Source organism: Thermobia domestica, chromosome 3, assembly GCF_964235325.1.
Source record: "Thermobia domestica chromosome 3, izTheDome1.hap1.1, whole genome shotgun sequence".
NCBI classification, from domain to species: domain Eukaryota; kingdom Metazoa; phylum Arthropoda; class Insecta; order Zygentoma; family Lepismatidae; genus Thermobia; species Thermobia domestica.
The window spans coordinates 4,662,501-4,684,078 of record NC_137456.1 but is presented as its reverse complement, the minus strand read 5'-3'; the positions used below and the strand labels follow the sequence as shown (position 1 = coordinate 4,684,078).

At 37.0% G+C, this 21,578-nt stretch overlaps 1 protein-coding gene across 2 annotated transcripts in view; it reads left to right on the top strand.

The window, feature by feature from the left end:
* Positions 1–21,578, top strand: part of Pect (phosphoethanolamine cytidylyltransferase) — a 62,814-nt gene that overhangs the window by 16,747 nt on the left and 24,489 nt on the right. The window contains exons 4-6 of one of the 2 annotated variants that reach the window (XM_081753984.1): positions 1,199–1,265; positions 4,077–4,302; positions 14,514–14,552. In XM_081753984.1, the coding sequence (XP_081610110.1) occupies positions 1,199–1,265; positions 4,077–4,302; positions 14,514–14,552 (332 nt within the window). The remainder of the gene's footprint in view (positions 1–1,198; positions 1,266–4,076; positions 4,303–14,513; positions 14,553–21,578) is intronic. The other variant, XM_081753985.1, reaches the window with a different exon arrangement.

Below are 21,578 nucleotides of genomic sequence, written 5' to 3'. Positions count from 1 at the left end.
ATCCTTGCTTTTATTTCACGTTCGCACTTCATGTTATTACTAAGAATACTACACAGATATCGAAAACTATTCACTTATTCTATTTTCTCCCCTCCTTTTACATTTGACACAGACCCCTTCGTTCCAATCACCATGGTTTTTGTCTTTCTAACATTTGTTTTCATCCCATATTCTTCAAAGCCCTTTCTCATTTTTTCTAACATTTTATTGATTTTATGGATTTAGTAATATTATAAGTTACCAAAAATAAAATCTCATATAGATATTAATGAAAGAGGAAACAACCGATTTTTCTTACATACCAGATCATTTATAGGTGTGAACTCTATAACACACAAAAACAGTAAAAAGGTGACCGACTAGACCGGGACTCGAATCCGGCAACTCTGGCATACCTTGCCGATGCGTTAACCACTACGCCACTCAGTCCGCTTCACAGAACAGCCACTCAGTCTCGCGGTCAGTGCCCTCATCTTGGACCACGTGAGCTGTACCACGGTTGTTTCCTCCTTTTATGAGTATATATATATATATATATATATATATATATATATATATATATATATATATATCAAATAGAGCAGTCATAAGATGTTCGGTATATAAACACAGGATTGTTCAATCACAGCAGGGGTCTCTGGTACAACCCACGTGTGGTGGCATAGTGGTTAACGCATCGGCACAGTATACTGGAGGTTCCGGGTTCGAATTCCTGTCCAGTCGGTCATTTTTTTTTTCACTCTGTGTGTTAAAGGTGAATAGTTTACTCCTTTCATTTCTGAATTCAACTAGTGGCCTAAAGCCATAACCTTGGGACATTAAACTAAAAAAATTCATTTCAATTTTAATAGCAGACTAAAATTACATGATATAGCAAAAACCAATGAAATTCGTCCATATATTTGTATTCAACCTTTTTATCTCTAAACATAGTTTGAGCAGGGGTACTTTATTTTGTTACTTTGGGCGGAAGAATCAAAATGTGATTGGGAAAATCCGACCTCCCTTCCCTCCCGATAATTCGCACATCAGAGCAGGGATTGGTTGCATTTGCGGTGAAGTTTTTACTTCTATTAGATTTGCAAATGACTTCTTGCGCAATTGATATGCATATTTAGATGTGTTGTATAGTTTCAGCTAACACAAGTTTGTCGGTTGAAACTACATTCAGAGATTAATAATCAAAATTTCCTTTCAGACGACATCACAATGACTGCTGATGGGGTAGATACATATCACTTAGTGAAGGCAGCAGGGAGATACAAGTAAGTAAATTTAAATTGATTTCTAACCTTTTAAACTAAACTGTCAGTACTGGGAAGATGCTTGTCCCTAACATAATCGAGGGACATAAAACTAGAATATGCTTTCCATGGGGTGCTGATGGGTTTATAGATGTTAGATAAAAGATGGAAGTCAGGAATTTTTAGATTAAGGTACAAGATAATAGTTGAGATAGATCTTCGAGGAGACAGTGATTAGCATGATGAAATTGGATTTTAGTGAGAAAGTCATGGTTGTGACCTCCACGAATGTGAAACCTTTGTCTGCGGAGTTGATGGTCGTGAGGTCAGATTGCAGCACCAAGATTCCTATGCATTCAACCGTTGTGGTTGGAGGTTATTTAAGAAGTAGAGATAGGAAGTTTGTTTGGGAATTAAGGCTACGTGTATTTCCAGGAAACAACTGTTAGAAAGCTAAAACATTCTTTCAGGGATGTGTAAGTATTTTTTGGGGTGGGGACTGGAATGATCTCCTTGTGGGGAGCATCTTAGATTTATTTGGTTGGGTGGACCAGTAATAATGCCATGGTAGATTGCGGGCAAAGAAGAACCTCCATGTAAGTTTGGCTTCATCAATTACGCTGGAGGTAATAGTGCTCGGAGAAGACTGCGGGGTCAAGACTTCGCCACGTAGAAGAAGTCATCAATAAATAAATAATAAGGATACACTCTCCCTTCGGTTGAGGTGAAAAGGGATTGAAATCTGGGAAGAGTAGGGTTATAGCAATTCTTCTGTTTTGTTGATATTTTCTGTTTGGTGGTTAGGTTTGAGTCGGTTTAATAACATTGCAAAAAAAAAAAAAAAAAAAAAAAAAGACAGATTACCACTCAGCAGAGATTGAAAAAGTGAGGTCGAAGGCAAGGATAATGAGACAAATTCGGGAGGGTTAGCATTCGTATTTATTGTGGATCTTGACTAAGAAATGAGATGCTTTCTAGCATAAACGTTGTAACTTAATAATAGGAGTGGTGGAAGGGATAGGAGAACTCAAGAGAGATTAGATGGAGTTAATGTTGTAAGTTGAACTGCATGAATCTTCTTACTTTATATAAACTATCTATCTATATATGTGTTGGCACAGTGGCTCAGTGTAGAGCGCTCACCTCTGGTCCGAGGGTTCCCTGGTTCGATTCCAGGCTGTGTGGGTTTGCGGTGGATGACATCCTATCTGGGAGTTTTCTTGCGATTCTTCCGTTTCCTCTCATAGTTCATAATTTTTTAAATAACCATTCATTTTTATTAACTATCCGTCTCCTGTAAGCTAAAGGGCGTAACTGAAAAACGTAAAACAAGAAATTCCAGTTCATTTCATCTGTATCTATATAATTTCGGAACATCTGTAATGTTTACGCGAACTAGTGCGATACTATGGGAAATATCACAGACTAAATGTCATTGCTCAAGTATGTCAGTTAGTAAAAATTACTTGCTTATGATTTATTATAATGTGAACCGCTTGAAGGGCAATTTTATTAATAAACGGAAAAGGTAAAGTGCGAAACAAAAATAAACGACCAAAATTGTTGTTAGTTTTAATGGCGTTTCCGGTCGTTTACTCTACTAACTTTATTCCTGTACATCTTCTCTACTAAATGCATTTCCTTCTTAAGGCTTGGCAGTGCTGAAAGATGTCAACGAAAAATATAAGTTTAATATGATTTTTTATATAATTGATATTAATTCGGATAAGCAAAGTGAGCACTTTTTGAGTTTATTGATCTGGTTCGTAATAGTGATCTTTATTATTTTCAATATGTTTTTGGGTTAACATTGTATTGAGAATGTATAAATAACATTTGTTCCAAAAGGGGATGGGAGGAGGGAATGGTTAACTTAATTCAATGTGAAATGGCTTACGGATGAAGTGTCTTCAAGTTATGTTCCTCACTTAAATTCTCAATGATTTTTGATGGTACTTTATGTACTGGGTGGACATAAAGTCTCTCTCTGATAACAAACATTAATAACAAGAAAACAAAGAATGAAAGAAGCATGCGATCTGAAAAACATCGCTTGTATGATAGTTCAAGATTTTGCCACAGCCTGTGCTGCCATCTACTGCAGCTGACCGCAGCACAACAGTCTTTTGTTTAAAAAGAGCGTTAGCACAGCAGAAAGCGAAGTGTATGTTGTGGTAGCATGAAACAAAATCTCCCGTCACAGTTCAACGAACACTCAAGAGAGAGTATGGACAGCAGCCACCAGGTGTTAAGAGCATAAGGGAATGGTATAGCAACAGGAAGTGTTTCAGATCGTGATAAAAGCGGTAGACCATGTGTTAGTGAGGAACGTGTGGAAGCTGTTCGTGTTGCTTTAACCCGAAACCCACGGAAATCTTTGCGTTGCACATCACGTGAACTGGGCTTCCCGTAGTCAACTGTGTTGAAACTTTTGCATAAAGAAGTGAACCGAACAGCTGGTGTGTCAACAACAGATCTTGTAGGAAGGATGCTTCTTTTGACGAGGTAGCATTTCCGACAGGGTCCCCTGCAGTTATACGCATATAAGATGCAGATTGTTCATGCGTTAACACAAGAGGACCGTCCCCGACACACAAGTTTTGCATGTGGCATCGCATGGGCAACTAATGGAGTACATGTGAACATTCTCTAAATCAGGTTAAAAAAAAAAAAATAAAAAAAACTTTTCCTATTATTTGTCGGAAATCGCATGCTTCTGTCATTCTTAGTTCTCTTGTTATTAATGTTTGTTATCAGGGAGAGACTTTATGTCCACCCTGTATTTTTCATTTCTGAAAACACATTAACTACATGCTTGTATTATGTTGATAGGGAAGTGAAGCGAACAGCTGGCGTGTCAACGACGGATCTTGTAGGAAGGATGCTTCTTTTGACGAGGCAGCATTTCCGACAAGGTCCCCTGGAGTACGATGTCGAGAGAGAAGGTTCTAGCACAATGGGACTGGATTCAGCCGCAAGAAGTCCCTGGACAGGCTGTTCACAGTTTCTTCCAACGACGCAGAAGATTATTCAGTTCAGCGAGGGAAAGGAGCCTAAGGTAGGGTCATTTATCTCCTGTAGTTTGAATTTCAAAGCACCTGACTAACAGTATGACTACAAAGTAAGTGGGATTCATCTCATGTTGTGAAACTGTACTAGAATTAGAGGGATCCGTTATTGTAAAGAGAAGTGATGGATTGTCAGATCCAGTTTCAATACACGGATAAAGAGGGAAAATGGAATCTATATCAAAAATCAGTTTTTTGTAATGATTTACCGCTGTTGCTGAATGAAAATCCTGTATTAAACCGGTAGTAATATATTTCTAGAACTTCCGGTTTCGATTGAGACTGACAGCGAACTTAATCTTGGGACATATTTATTATACTTATAAACGCTATACTATACGTATTACATAACTAACTAACTCTATGGCCTATGAAACCCGGAGGTCCAATGCCGCGTTCACAAAAGATCTCCAGTGACTTGTGTTTCTAGCCAATTGAGTCCAGTTTCTACTTTATATTCCTATTTCTGCGAGATCCACCATCTTAATATTGCCCTCCAGTCTGTGCCTAGGTTTTCCTAGTGGTTTTCCGATTGGATTTCCAGTTAAAGCTTTGAAAGCGTTCCTACTTTCTTCCATTCTGGCTACATGACCTGCCCATCTGAGCCTCCTAGACTTGATGACCCTAACAATGTTGGGTAAACCGTATAAATTATGTTGTTCCTCGTTCTGAAGTTTCTGCCATTCCCCATTCCCGTTCCTCTTGGGTCCGAATATTCGTCTAAGGATTTTATTCCCAAATACTTTCAGGCTACGTTCTTCCCTCAGAATAAGCGATCATGTTTCGTATTACAAAGTACATAAATTAACAAAATTCTACTAACGTGCATTTTTAATCTTAGAACACTAAATTCATATCGAGAAATGAGTTTTTGCTCTTTGGGGAATCAGTATTAAAACCGAAAATTGTAATAAATTTGTATTGCTTTCAGTTTCCGTAGAAGGCTAAAGATCACATCTGTTCCTGGAGTGCTCAGTTTTTTTTTGTTACTTGTTATGTGATCAATATTAAAACCGGAAATGGTAGAATTCTGCCATTTCCAGTTACAATAGAGGAACTTTGAATATAGGAGGGAAGTGGACATTGAATCTACTCTTGGAACACTAAATTCATATAAAAAGTTTCTCAGTATCCCTTATTACAATTTTTCTTCTATGATGATCAATATCGTAACAGGAAGTTGGAGTTCACTTTTTAACCGCTTCCGGTTTCAATATTGCGATAGGATAGAGAAGGGATCTGTTCTTGAGACATTACATTCCCATTGGAAAACCGTGCATCGCTGTGTGTCTCTGTTTTTGCTCTATGACGATGAACATTGAAATCAAAGATGGTAAATTTCTGTCACTTCCGGGTGGAAGAGAGGGATAATAATGCAGGTAGTCTATCCTTAGGGCGCTGAATATTGTATTCTCTCTTTTAGGGAAGAGCTAAAAGATGGTACATGGGAATTTTGGACTTTCCCCAATCACGTTTTATTATGAAAGTCTCTTTCTTAGCAGCAGTAAATATTACACATAAAATATATGATTCTCTAGATATCTTAGTGGTTTGTAGATGAATTTGTACGAGCCCAACGACCAAGCGTCTTGGGGCAACATGAACCAAGAATCTTGGGGCCGAGATACCTCTCAGAGAGCAGGCGTCCTAGAGAGAGGGATAAAATCCAGAGACCAGGCATCGTAGATGGAGATTGATGCCTTCTGCGGTGTTCTGGCTTCTTTTATGCAGAAATGTTACTGACTGCTTGAATGTTCATAACTTGCCGATCGCTAATGACGTCGTCTTTGCGATTGCCGTCTGAAGTGTGTTTACAGCCAATGCGTGGCGTTGGGAGCACTGTAGAACCGTGCAATGTATATCAGACTGACCGTTTTCGCTCTAATATCTATCGACACACAAACAGGCATAGCTGTTCTATAAGACATTACTACTTAATGCTTAACATAAGTCGAAAAAATCGCGTATTAAAATGTAGGCCACATCTTAAATGGCTTTGGTATTGAAAGGGATGTTAAACTCCAAGCCAATCGATTACGCAGCTTTTCCACAAGCTTCTCTAGTAGTCCTGTTCAGGGTCCACTTGTTTTCTAGCAGAGACATGACCGCCCATTCTTACACAGTCATGACTACTCATTCTGTATATATTATGTATTTTGCGTTATGTAACATTCTCTCTCCATCTTGTTTGTCCTTCTTTTCCGATTATAGTGAAACCTCCATTATTCTCTCCCCACCCCGAACGTTTTAGTAATCTCTTCATAACGAACAATAATTACTCTCACTTCATACGTATTTAGTACAGAAAATATTTCCACAATTAGAAAATAAATCTGTAATGCAATGCAATAGACAGAAAATCCCTTTCCCATAACTTAATGATCTCATAGAACAGCATACGGAAGAATTGAAAGCTGAACTTGAAATTCCTCTTTTGTCTGTCCATAATAACGTTTAAGAATTTAATCACAATGTTTCATGTGCTACTTTTGCTCTTAGTACAGTCAATATGTGAATTAACTAATTTTTAAGGGGAAATGTACTTGAGAGAAGAAAATTAACCCACATGTAGTATATTTAGCAGCCCATATAAACACATCTTCCAGCGACACTTTTGTTTCTCTCGACTGGACCGGGACTCGAACCCGCGGTCTTCGACGTACCGGGAGCAGGCTGGGTAGTGTATTGGTTAACACCATCATCGGTACGGTACGCCGAAAAAAAAAAAAAAAATATTCCGGATTCGAGTTCCAGTTCAGTCATACACTTTTTCACTATTTGTGTATCGCATTTACAGAGGAATTTGTGTGTTAAAATCGATTGCTTTCTCCATTCGTTAATACACTAAATACAGTACTTCAGTATTACTCTATATTTACATTTATAGCTATACGGGTTTACTTACTGTATACTGCATACAGTTATCTCATGAGCTGTAAGTAATGTAAATTTGTATAACCTCTCAAATACGGACAGATAATCATATCCCATATGTGTCCGTTATTCGGAGGTTTCATTGTGTTTTCAGAATTTCTGCCTTCGTTTCTTCCACCAGATTGACGTCCAGCTTTCATGTCATACAGAACGGGGAGAATTATTTATACTCTTATAAATCATTATTTTAATTTATTCGATTTAATCAAAAAATAATCATAACAAAAGCTTTCTTTTCGAAGTATTCCCTCCCCTCTCTATTTAAGGATATGATTTGATGCATATTTATATTGTAAGGATTTCCACATCAGGACAAGAGCACATGTCCACATCAGGACAAGAGCTATTGATTATAATTATATTTATCATTACAATATAATTAATGATAAATATAACAACTTATTGCATCCAAATGCACTTTAAATGCACTGCACTGTTTCCGCAATCATTGTTGCCTTCGGCAATAGCTCTGGGGAAACTCAACATGAGAGAATTTTTCGCTTCTCACAATTTCATTTTGCACTTTTTGTATGCACAGTTGAAAACTGATGAGGTAGGTTTAAACTTTTGTTCATATAAATCTGTTGTGCTTGAAAAAGTCTTCCTTTGTTGTGTTGCAAGATATTTCAATAGTAGATCGTTCATAAGAATTGTTGTTCGAGTACAGGGGATTTACATTAACAGCAGTTTGAGCTTTTTTTTTTTTTTTTTACTGAGCTCCGAAAAAAAATGTAAAGTGAAATTACGAGATATGAAAACAGTGTTTCATGTAAGTTTCCCAGAGCTACTGACGAAGGAAACAGAGATTACTGAAATAATGATAATAATTGTATCGTTGCTGAAGTGGTTTAGTGCAGTTAAATTGCATTTAGACTTGTAGATCGGTTTCGTGAAGAACACACTAATATCTCAGCAGAATTTTATTGTACCCGGATACAGTGCATAATTTAAAAGATGATGATCCGGAAGATTAGAAAGAAAATATCAATTTCTTCATGATTACGGCTATTATTACAGAGAAAAAAAATCACGAAAGTTTTAAAATTTGTGTAGAGAATGAAAGAAAACTCGTGTTGTAAGAAAGCAGTGGGCATTTCTCCTCCCTTGACGTAATCCTATACGTAATTCTTACATATGTCCATATACCCATATACCCAGTAGCGTAGCCAGGATGTGTTTGGGGGGGGGGAAGTGCTGTTATAGGTACATATAGAAAAATTACAAACAAAAAATATATAAACATAAAAATATATAAACAATTACAAACATCAAAGTACCGAAGTACATTGTCGAACCGCTTTGTGGGGGAGCCGGTCCCTCTGCCCCCCCCTTCCCTACGCCACTGCATATTCTTATTATCGTCGTCGTGTTAATAGTCCAATACTGATTCCATCCAAACTTTTTTATTAATAGCAGCAATTTTTTTATTAATAGTTTCTAGCAATATTACTTGCTCGAGTGTTCTGCTTCGATAAAACAAGGACGATAACCTGCTGAGCTTTGTACTGGTGGATTTAAACGAAATTAGTGTCATCCAACTTAGAAATTTTAAGTCTTGCTATTACATATTCTGAGTCGAGACAAGTTCATGAAAAAAGCATGATTACTTGTAAACTTACGTAAAGGATAATGTGAAGCAATGAGAAAAGTGTCTGCTTTTCATTATACGAGGGGCGTCCAACAAGTTATTTACTTAGACAGGAAACGAGGAGCTAAGCATAACGACGCTTGACGGCGCACGTCAAAGCCACTGTGAGGAACCCCGCTGAGCAATTTGAGGTCAATCGGAGCAACACAGTGGCTGTGAGTAGTGTGATTGTGTTACGCCGCAAACAATGGATTTGCAGAAGTTGGACTGTGGTTTCAAATAGGGATGGCCAGAACCGGTTTTTCGGATCCAGGTCTGGAACCGGTTCCTAAGATCCGTTCTGGAACCGGGTTTTCGGATCCAGGTCCGGAACCGGTTCCAGAACCTGTTCTGAAAACCGGATCTCCGCGTGCCGGAACCGGAACTTTGTGGCCATTCCTAGTTTCAAAGGGTTGACTCATCCTCCCTATAGAGCGGACATGGCCCCTAGTGACTATTTTTTTCTTCCAAGACCTGAAGAAACACCAGCGGGGACAACGTTTTTCGTCGGGCAACGAGGTCCAACAGGTCGTTTCTCAGTAGTTTGCAGGCCTTGCCGTGACAAAGACTGTTTTTTCTCTGGAATTTCTTCGCTGCCCAAAAAATGGCGACGGTGCATAGACCTCTATGGTGACTACATCGAAAAACAGTGATGACCAGGTGAACCTATCGGCATTCCTTCCTGTCTAGGTAGATAATTTATTGGACGCTCCTCGTAATATGAGAATTCCCTAACATAAATGTAGTGCTTAATTCGGAAAAATTTTAAGAATTATTAGATTTCTGCTTCGTGATCTGATCATATATAAAAAGTATCAGATATCTAAGTATGAATAATTTAATTTGAATGGGCTCAGTACAATATGATGTAATTGAATGTATGTAATCAACGAATTACAAATTTCTTTTGAATATGAAGAATTGATCTTAAGTAGAGTAAATTTATCTTATAAATACTTATTTATATATGAAATATACTTACAACAATGCATGATATACTTGGTTGCATGCGACATATATATATATATATATATATATATATATATATATATATATATATATATATATATATATATATATATATATATATATACATTTTTTTTTATTTCAAAGTCGTAAATCGACAACAAAACTATCAAATATTCTAATTAAATTTATTTATTACTGTAGTTATACTTTTGAATTGTATGATTAGAGCATCATCTCGGGGGTGTGAATAGTTCAGTAATGCAGCGATATTTGGTGTACAGTATCTAAGAGTCGTTCCTAGGCTGTGTGGATTTTGTTAATGGGCACCATTTTATATGGGTTTTCATATTTCGATCCTCTTTGGCATGTGGTTAAATTATTACGGTATTTAGCCTTTCTTTAATTTTTGCTAATAATAAAATAATGAGCGCACCTGTGTATCTGTCTGTCTCATCAGCTTTTCGCATAGAAAGCAATGGCCTAGAGCATGAGTGCCCGAAGGGGGGCGGGCTGCCCCACTGGCTCACGGAAACAACTCAAATTTATTAAAATTTTCTTAATACAAATAAAAAATACCAAACGTAATTTAGCAGCCAGAGACATGCCCCTCCCCCCTGGAAAATTTTCTTCAGGCGCCCATGGCCTAGAGCCATTGAATTTGGTACGGGATAGATATTAATCAGATCTAATCGCCTACAAAAACTTTTTTTTTTTTTTTTTTTTTTTTTAATTTTAACAAGATTGGATTTACTGGGCAGTCAAATGTATGCATAAAGGGAGATGGTAAATACCCGGGATCCTAGATATATTAGAGTCAAGTTGATACTTTTTAGGTTCGCTGAGATGAATAATAACACTCTCTACGCCGTTCAAGTCCAACTTTATCCCCCATTATCATGGGGTTTGGGAGGATGGGTGAATAATTACCAATATTAATATCAAATACACAGTTTTAGGAGTCGCTGAGATGAACAATAACACTCCTGACACCGTTCGAGCCCACTTTAAGCCTGTCGTGATCGGTTAAAGATAACATCGGCTAAACACCGATATTAGTGTCAAATTGATAGTTTTCGGGATCGCTAAAAAACTGATTGGTGGCAGTCTTGATGACATTTCAGCCCAACTTTAGGCAAGAAAGGACACAGCAGCCGGTCTGGAAAGTGACAGGGGCAACTCCGAAAGCATTGGCCTTCTGTATTTACTTCATTTCACTCATTGAGGGACAGTGCCGAAGGTGTTGCTATTAGGGATGTACCGATACCGATATTGAAGAGCCCGATACTGCTGATACCGATACGTTTAGACATATTCCTTATTTATTGTCAGGAATTTTCAGAATAATGGAATGATCAACATTGTAATAGGGTATATTAAATATAAGGCCAAAATTTGACATACAAAGACAAAAGACAGAATTTCATATTAGGTTCCACACAAAATATATATTTCCTCTAAATTTAATCCAGCTTACATAAAATGAACTAAAAGCAGTAAATACTTATATTAGTCAGGATTGATATTTAGAGTGATAATGTACTTTGATAGTTACATTGTATTTACTAGTCTCTATTACATACTCCGTGGAGCATGGAAGCTTCTCAGCTGCGGCAAGTGACCTGCCAATAAAGGCAGAATACCTATTATGATGATGACTATTACATACATATAATGCAAACGGATAGTACTGTTACAAATTTTTATTATTTACAAAATTATGCGTGCTGAACCAGGTGTTGAAATGGATATTTAAGCGAAGTCGAAAACGATATAACTATTTATTAACTTTAGAACTAATTATTTTTAACCAGTAAGTAGGAGAAAATAATGACAAAGTGAGCGTCTTGTGAGTTTCTTCCATAGCATTTTCTTCTGAATCGAAGCCTCTTGTCTCGTTTGGGATTCAAATTACGGGTCTGCTATCCAGATCTTAAGCGCCCGAAGAGGGACGGCATGGTGGGACTCCCCTTGGCTCACGAAAATGTATACATAATATAGCAAACCATGTACATTAAATACCAGACGTAATGTTGCAGCCATGAGCCCTAGAAAATTTCCTTCGGGCGCCCATGATCCTGACTGAAGATCTTTGGCTTTTCTTCACCACTATTTTGGCATCGAGAGACTAAAAATATCAGTTGAATACGAGTAGTGCATATCAAAGGCACACACATACATAAAGAAATGGATTATACTATTGATAATAGTTTAGATCAACTTTAAGTCAAAAAGGAACATATGGAATGTAAGTGTGACTGTTGATATTAAAGAACTTGAAAGTTCGAAAAATGTATCGGTAAATATCGGTGTTCATTTGATGATACCGATACTCCCAAAAGGCGCCGATATCACCGATACCAATACCGATATATCGGTACATCCCTAGTTGCTGTTCGTTATTTATTTATTACATTCATATTGAAAGGGGCATCGCCGAACGCGTTGCTGTTCCTTATTTATTTCACCGTTATTTCAAATACGATATTTGTCCAGACAAACAGGTATTTCAGCTAGTAGTATTAATACATAAGTGTGGGACGTTAGACTAGTTATCTCTCAATATTAAAATTCTTTGTACGCACGAATCACCGAAGGTTACATACTGTACAGATCTTCCGTGTTCCTCTTAGCAGCGGCTAATTTTGGATTGCGCTCCGGAACCATCTCACGCCAAAAGAAAGTTAATTTATCACGTCTGTACAGAAGGTTGTTTGATCCCGTGGTAACGAATTGCATCCGCCTGCCGTAGACTGTAAAATCAATTTTCCACCACTGATGATGTACAGTGTGATGTCCGTGGCGATTAACAATTGTACAATATTGAAGCTTCCTCCATCTCCCCTTACTAAATAATACTGTAGAAAAAGACCTGAAGGCAAATAATGTAAAATAGAAATTCCGTAGATTAACATTTCCTTGTGTTTGTGCTTTGTGAAGTGGAAAATTTGTTAATTTATTTCAACAGTAGAATACTAAAGTAGATATGAAGTAAAAAAGAGAAAATGTTTCTATGTTGTTGATGGTGGCGGGAGCTGTGTTGTCCATTCTTAAGGTTGGGTTCTTATCACTCTTAAGGTTGGGTTTTTCGGATTGATGACGCATGATTTGCTTTTTCTAACTTATTTTTTAATAGGAAAACAGCATGTATATTACGAGGTTATTCCCAAAAATTTACGGCCTCATACTGAAATATTGCGCTACTGATAATATAGTAGTTTATGACATATAGTGCCATCTATGGAAGAAATAATGTATTCATGGCATAAAGTTCCATTGTGGAAGAAATAATGTATTCATGGCTTAGAGTGACATTGTGGAAGAAATAATGTATTCATGGCATAGAGTGCCATTGTGGAAGAAATAATGTATTCATGGCATAGAGTGCCATTGTGGAAGAAATAATGTATTCATGGCATAGAGTGCCATTGTGGAAGAAATAATGTAGCTGCGTCAGTTCTTTAGAGGCAGTCGTTTGAATGTGACTGTGCGTTGAGCTGTTTACTGCATGACATCCCAGTCCGCACAACTGTTGTTGCAAGGCTGCAGTGGAAGACTGTGATTTCGAGCAGATTCGACGGCCACTCTACAGCCCAGATGTAGCACTGCAATCTTGGTAACAACAACCGTGAGGACTGGAGCATTGTCATGCAGTATTTGAGCTCAACATAACTGTCTCCAACAAAGTGAACCAATCTAGACTGTTCGAACGGATACATTATTTCTTTTCCGTAGATGGCACTATATACCATAAATACATTATTTCTTCCATAGATGGCACTATATGCCATGAATACATTATTTCTTCCATAGATGGCACTATTTCTTCCATAGATGGCACTACATGCCATGAATACATTATTTCTTCCCTAGATGGCACTACATGCCATGAATACATTATTTCTTCCATATATTGCACTATATGTCATGAATGCATTATTTCTTGCCTAGATGGCACTATATGCCATGAATACATTATTTCTTCTATAGATGGCATTAAATGCCATGAATACATTATTTCTTCCATAGGTGGCACTATATGCCATGAATACATTATATCTTCCATAGATGGCATTATATGCCATGAATACATTATTTCTTCCATAGATGGCACTATATGCCATAAATACATTATTTCTTCCATAGGTGACACTATATGCCATGAACGGCTTATTACCAGTGGCTCGATATTTCAGTGTCAAGCTGGAATCTTTTAGAAGCACCCTCGTATATTCATTTCGTAATGTACATTTTCCTCTGTTAATGTGTCGTTCTATGGGATATACGGATCAGTTCTAAATGTCCGTCAAAACTGCAGAATGATTTGTTATACAAAATGGTCTAATAAACTACTTCTCAATATTTTATACCAAGTCTTTGAATCACTCTTGTATGGTTCAAAACTGTTCGTAAATTGTGTTCAAACTGTTATTGTCTACAGAAAGGAAACTCCATTTTGTCACCGTTTAGATGCATGCCTCTCGTTGTCTTCGTAGGACAATTAAATTATGTCGTCTACTGTATATTGCGTTGCTAGAAATTGAAATGCATGAAAACTGTCGAAGCGACACTAACAAAATGACAGTGATGTGGCTTTGAGGAAACGGAAGCACGCTGTAGATGGTAGAATTCAGCCTTTGTTACAAATATATTGATCATCATCTCCATTTACAGATGAATGGTGGGAAAAAGATTCTTGGACCACAAAGCATGGTAAGTTTACCAGCAGCATTTCTTCGAAAGGATGTTCTCGCAGCCATTACATAATAGCTGAAAAAACCACGCAACTGCTGTGTTAATGTGGAGGATAACGGGTCCATTTACTTCTTCTCAGTTAAGTGTAGGAAGAAATCTATCAGGAGACTATAGTTAGATAATTTTACTACTAATAAAGCTTGGAAAACTTTAATGATAACGAAGTATTGCAACTTGATACTTCCTAATTCATATTAGTAGTTTGTAGTAATTAGGAGGAACAGTTGTATCTCATTATTTCTAATAATAATAATCGTAGAAACAAGAATTTTAGAAATTATTTTTTTAAAAAAATGGATCAAAAGATTGCGATTTTGGCCAAGAATTTTAGGAATGATCCCAAAAATGCATCAAAAGATTGCAATCGTGGCCACCGGGGCGACAGAATTTTTGAACGGCCCCTAAATCGAGTTTTCGTATTTTTTACGGAATAAGCACATCATACTGAGTAAGTGATAGTTTCAGTTTGGCTACATGGGGCCGCGGTGGCTCAGTGGTAGAGCGTTCACCTCTGGTGGTAGGGGTCTCGGGTTCAAACCCTGCTCCCGCCAAGTGAACTTCGTGGTGGACAAACACCGTGTGCGTGGGTTTTCTCTGGGTTCTCCCGTTTCCTCCCACTTTCTTCATTCCACCATTTCATTCATCACTCATCATCGTCTCCCTTAGCCTAACCGGCATAATCGTGGGACGTAAAACTCAAAAATTTCATTTCATTTCAGTTTGGCTACGCTATACGTAGTTCTATAGATATAAGGCCTACAAGAAAATTTTTGCCAGAAATATATTGGATCTTTTGATTTCAAAATAGCATCGCAAGAAATCAATGTTTAGGGAAGGAGTTCGAGAAAAGGCAGTTCTATGTATATTTGGCGGGATTACCTTTCTGGCCTGACTATTATTGATATCATTTCAAAGTAATATTTTATATAAAACTAGTATTATTATATGTTTCTTTCTTTCTATTCTTGTTTTAATTAGTACTTTTATTTCCGTTTTAGAAATAGATTTTCCTTTGGAACTAAAACAATTGTATGGATTTTGTCGCAGCTCTTCCGTTTCGTGCCACATTCTCACCGAGCAATTTCTTCATAATCGTTTACTTTATTAATTACCAGTTTCCTTCATCATAAAAACATAATAGTGGGACGTTAAAAAAATAAAAAAAAGTAGTAACTTCAAATTCGCCTGACACTAGGTCAGCGGTTTTCAACCGATGTGTCGCGACACATTGGTGTGTCACGCAGTCCCCTAAGGTGTATCGAAAAAATTTTAGAATTTAAAAATCAGGAAGAATTTAATAATAATAGTTAAAACCGAGGCAGACTGTATTAATCAACACCTCCAGCGGTAGCAATTATGCTCAGTGCTATATAGTCATAAAAATTAACAGGTTTCACTATCATAATAATCATCATCATTTATAACAGGGTTGGCTGGTTTAAACCAGCTGGGTTTTTTCAAAAATCCAACTGGTTTAAACCAAAAAGAAAAGAAGAAAAGAACGAAAAATGCTTTAAAGCGTGTGAACTTCATGGTGACGTCTCCACATATCACACCATCTGCATTCCGTTTATGTACTTTTCACCTTTTAATCAAGGAGTCCCGTGTTCAATTCTCGGTCGAACCACAACCCATCTTTCAAGTGTAAACCAAGTAGCGATTCAAGGTGTCCCTTTGGGCGAAAGTCTTCTCCGTGATAACCTTGGTATTTCATAAGGATGTTAAGCCTAAACATACGAAACGAAACCAAATTATATATTTCTACTTGCCGGAATGCCTGTTGTTTTATAAAGAAGCCAAGGTTGCTTAAATATATTGATAGAAATTGGTAAAATGTATTAACTGCCTACGTAGCTTCCAACATCAGCTTGAATTCGATTTTGTTTTAATTTTATTGAATGATATCTGCATACCACATTTGTAATTTAATACCTCAGTTTCAGCGTAGTGATTATGATACGTTGACCTTAAAATTTTACATACAAATACATTTAAAATAATAACAGGATTTTCCCAATGGCTAAGGCGGGAGTTTCCCGATTTATATATAATTCTGTATAATGTTTTTACTTGTGTAACTGTTTATCTTTTTTGTCCTTCTGAAATGACTCTTGACAATTATATTAACAAGTAGGCCTATGTAAAGATCAGTACAACGTATTTTTTATCAGGAGTCCTTCGTGAGTAAGTCAGCAATCGCATTTGTGACCAATTAGTCCCGGTTTCGTGTCTAAATGGACAATTTCTCTTGGATGTAAGCCGAGAAGCGGTTTGGATTCCGCTTTAAGCTTATGTGATCCCTTTCAGCATAACCTTGTTGTTGCATAACACCACCAAGGCGAAACAAACTAACTTCTGTCCATATGTAATATAAATACATAGAGTAAATTATTTAAACCAAAAAACCTGGTTAAAACAAAAAAAAAACAGGCTTAAACAAAAAAAAACTGATTTTTTGTTGTTGTTTTTTTTTCAATAAAAACCATGGTTTTTTGCCAACCCTGATTTATAATAAAAATATCGAACAAGTGTGTCGCGATGTCGTGAAGTTTCAGTAAAGTGTGTCATCAGTCAGAAATGGTTGAGAACCACTGCGCTAGACAGTAATTGGCAAAAGTAAGTCTGTCCAAACTTCGTTCTCCCACGACTACGATGTCTCAGTGGTAGTGCGTTCACCTCTGGTTCGATCACAGTCCAGTCCGCGCCAAGTGAACTTTGTGGTGGACAAACACGGGACAGGACGTTTGGGCGCCACCATTTGGGCGCGGACGTTTCGGCGCTGCCGTTTGGGCGCCGGACGTTTGGGCGCGAAGCCGTTTAGGCGCCAGACGTTTGGGCGCGAGATACATAGTAAAAATCACAATTTGCATAATATATAGTAAGCTAGGCACTGAAAACTAAGCGCGAATCAAGATATATACATTTCCTACACTTTTATCTTTATCTCACCTCATTTATCTATCTATTTTCTATTTTATTTATTCATTTAAATTAAATAGTTTAATGCGTTTGTGGCATTTGTTGCCTAACCTCGTCATGGATTGATTTTACGCTTGTTCACGATTCTTGTACTTCTGATCTAATGTTGATCTAATTTTTGTATAAGAAAGCTAGGAAATGAAGGAATCAGACGAACTGTTAATAATTTTCTTAATGTTAATTAAAACATATTGATTTAATTTTTGTATTTTTTATAAAAGTTAATAATTACATACTTATGAATATTAAAATTTGCTTTCTTTCGTATTGCGTTTACCAAACTCTTCTCTTCCTTAAGTCCAATAAAGAACTACCAATAAAAGATTTCCGCGTACTCGAGTTGAGAGAAGTGGCCCCGCGTAGCGTAGTCGCTAACGCTCTCGCCTTCGGTGCGAGCGGTCCCGGGTTCGATTCTCGGTAGGGGCACTCGGTCGAAAAAGTGTAACACGCTGTTTCAGGCCGGCCACCCTGAATGAGGTTTTCCTCATTCACACAGGCAAATGCCGGGGTGGTACCTAACTTATAGATCGCAGGCCGCTTCCTTCCTTCCCCAATCCTTTCTTCCTTTCCTTTCCCCGGATGGTGTGCCCCCTCAAACGTGATGGGCTAAATGGCCTTACATGCCGAGAGCCCAGAAATCTAAAAATCCTAAATCCTAATCGAGTTGAGGGAAAGCTTCTAATACAGGGTGTCTAAGACATTGAGTTTAGGAACTGTAGTATGCTGTATTTCTGGTATCACTTTTTTTTATTAACATTCCAATATAAAAATCGAAACTTAACACGCATTTTTTTTCGTCCCATTGTAAGCATTTAATCTGCACTAAAGAAAGTGGCGAAAGGAAAAAAAGAACGATTTCAAAGTGAAACATAATAGTTAAGTGTACATATATTGGTCATTTAGCCACTAAAAATGTGTTTGACATGCACACTTATTGCATAACTACAGTAGCAGTCCTGCTTTAATTTTTCTAATGGAATAGGTTCACTATGTACGTAATGCAGTCAATCATATCTAGTCTGGTCTACTTACCTTTTGCTTGAAAAGTTGTCAAATAAAAAGCATACTTAACTTTGGTTGAAACTTAAATTCACAAAATTTAATTGTTAATCCAGTTTTTAGAATTTTCAAATTTCAGTATTTCTAGTATGTAAAACAAAATCCAGTATAATTCAAGGACTTCCACTACAGTAGACCAGTGATTTATTTGTGGATTTTGTAGAAGAGGGGAATGTTTATGCAAGATTGTGTTCCGTATAACAGAACAACTTTACAGTCGGGTTGGGACAACGTTATTTTTAAACCTATCTACTTTAAAATTATGGTACTAGTTTGATAGGCGGTCCCCAAGTTCTTTACCTTTCTTACCTTTTTAAAAACAATTTTATGATAAATATGGATAGGTGCGTTAGATAAGATTTGGTTAGGTAAATTAGTTTACATGTGTTACCTTGCTACTTTTCGTCCTACTGCTGAAGACAAGTGTGCAGCATCCAGTAAAAGCCCTATAGTTACATTGCAATCTGCAGAACTTGTCGTAACAAGTGTCACGCTCCTACGTAAAACAGTTTTGTTATGACAAATAATTCTTTAGTCCGTTCTAATTTGGTCTTTGAAAACCAAATTCCTCACCCGAACAATAAATATGATAAAAGGTAATAGTTTACTTTGGGCAGAACAGTGATAGGTGCACATACACTTGAACCTGATTTTATTAAATAGAAGGGGAAAGACTGTATTAAATGTCATTCGTCATATCATAAATGAGTTTTTGCACTTGCTCCTTCTACTTAATAAAATTAGATTCAGGGGTGTGTGACCCTAGCATTGTTCTGCTGAAAATAAACTTCTGGTCAACAAAACATACTGGTATTAAAACGAATCCAGAATTGAACAAAGACTGTAATCTGGTCTCTGAAGAATCATGAGCATGTATTAAATAAATACCAATATAATGCTACATAGGAAAAAAATACCTTTTCTTTCACTTTTACTCTCGAAATTGAAACAGCCATTGTAGCCTACCATATTTACAGTTTTTACAACAAAATAACGGGAAAGGATTGACTACCGATTTCACCTTGAGTTAAGCTGGAGCATGACTTACGGCGTGTTATCTAACACTGTCTTTAGAAATTAACAATATTTTCTTAGCGTATCCCACTTTAGAATAGTGAAGCAATAGGAGGTTAGTTTACATCGGATACCGTCTTTTTTTAGTTGGTTTGTCGGTAGCAATATGGTGTCCATTTTTTATCCAGCTGAAGGCATACTTTTCTGCATTGAAAGATGTCATGTCTGGCCCATTAACGTTTATGGAAAGAAGAGATTTCAGGGTTTTTACAGATAAATGGTTTCTAGCGTCAGTATGCTGTAAGTTTAAGTTGGAAAAGCCTCTCTTACACTCTGCAGAAGAAACTGAAAGCAATTCTATGAACAATTCTTCAGAAAGCAATTTTATAAACAAGACCAACATAGCTCGCGACAATAAACATACTGAAAAAAATAAAGAATCGCTACTAAAACATGATGTTGAATCTTGCACTTCAAAAGAGTTTATAGCTTAAGAAACGGGGAAAATATCTTCCCAGGCTGAGAAGGCTGAATTAAACCTAGAGACAGGGAATCAAAATTTAGAAGGGGGGAAATTCCCTGGCTACAAATAAATCCCTGCAGTAGACACCTTGTGATATCTTGATTCGAACTTAGTACTCAGCGCCTAACATAATGACTTTTTAATTTAACTCGCGCCCAAACGTCTGGCGCCCAAATGCCTTCGCGCCCAAACGTCCAGTGCCCAAACGGCGGCGCCCAAACGTCACGTACCGTGGACAAACACCATGTGCGTGGATTTTTTCGAGGTTCGAGGTTTTTTTTCGATGTTTTATCTATAACAATTCCTGCCTCCTAAGAGACATGACAACGCAACAACACTGAGATTCCCTCACAAGTAATTACTCTTTAGAAAATCGTTATTGATCTTTTTTATGATAAGCTTTTGGATATTTTCATTCCAACCCCTGTTACCTTCTCTTGTTGTAACATCTGATCCTTTCATAATTTCTTACGTAAAGTCTTATGGAATAATTTGAAAAGTACTCTTTTGTTTATTGCGTGTGATATTCAATGTAATGTTTCGATTATCCCTGACACCTTTCTCGCAGCAGCTTCTTGTACTTTGCAGAATTTTACCTTACACTATTTCTTGTGCACGGTAAACTACGATGAGATCAAAAAAGTTTTAAATTTGAACGAAAAATTTTACCGCAAGTATATGTAACGAGGAAATACGACATGTAGATATCGTCGCTATTTTGCAAAAAAGAGGATAACTGACAAATTATAAATTTTTCAGAAGACAAAATGTGTTGACCTGTATACCACAGGCTACTTTTGGGTCAGTTATACCCCTAGTTATCTCTTTATTGGTTAGGTTGTAGTTATAACCGTTTCGCATGAAGATTATTTCAAGTTCAAAAATGTTATTATCCCAATTTCATCAAAAATGTAAGTTACCCCATTTTTGCAAAATACCGAAGATATATTGCTCAAAATTACAAACTACCATAAATTTTTAAGTCTATACAGCAGTAAGATTTTAAAAGGAGAGGATTCTTGTGCAAGGAAATTTACATTATCATACTCACAAGTTTTTTTTTTTTTTTTTTTTTTTTTGACCTGATCATTGTTTACCATGCACATGAAATAGTATAAGATAAAATCATAAGAAATGAGATGGATAATGCATGAGTTTCCCGGATCTACTGAGGTAGGTGTCTGAAAACACCGAAAGAACACAGTGAACAGTACATTTACAGAGTGAAGTAAATAAAAAAATGTACGTTCACGAATTTGACGTAGTGACAATTTTAGACACAAGAATTCTCTACCGAGAGGACATAACTGCATTACTTGTGTGTTCTGTGTTATGTATTCAGTTACAAATGGTTCTCATTCCTTGCTTAGATGCATTTAAAGGTACACGCAGGAGTGGCGAAAAGGGGG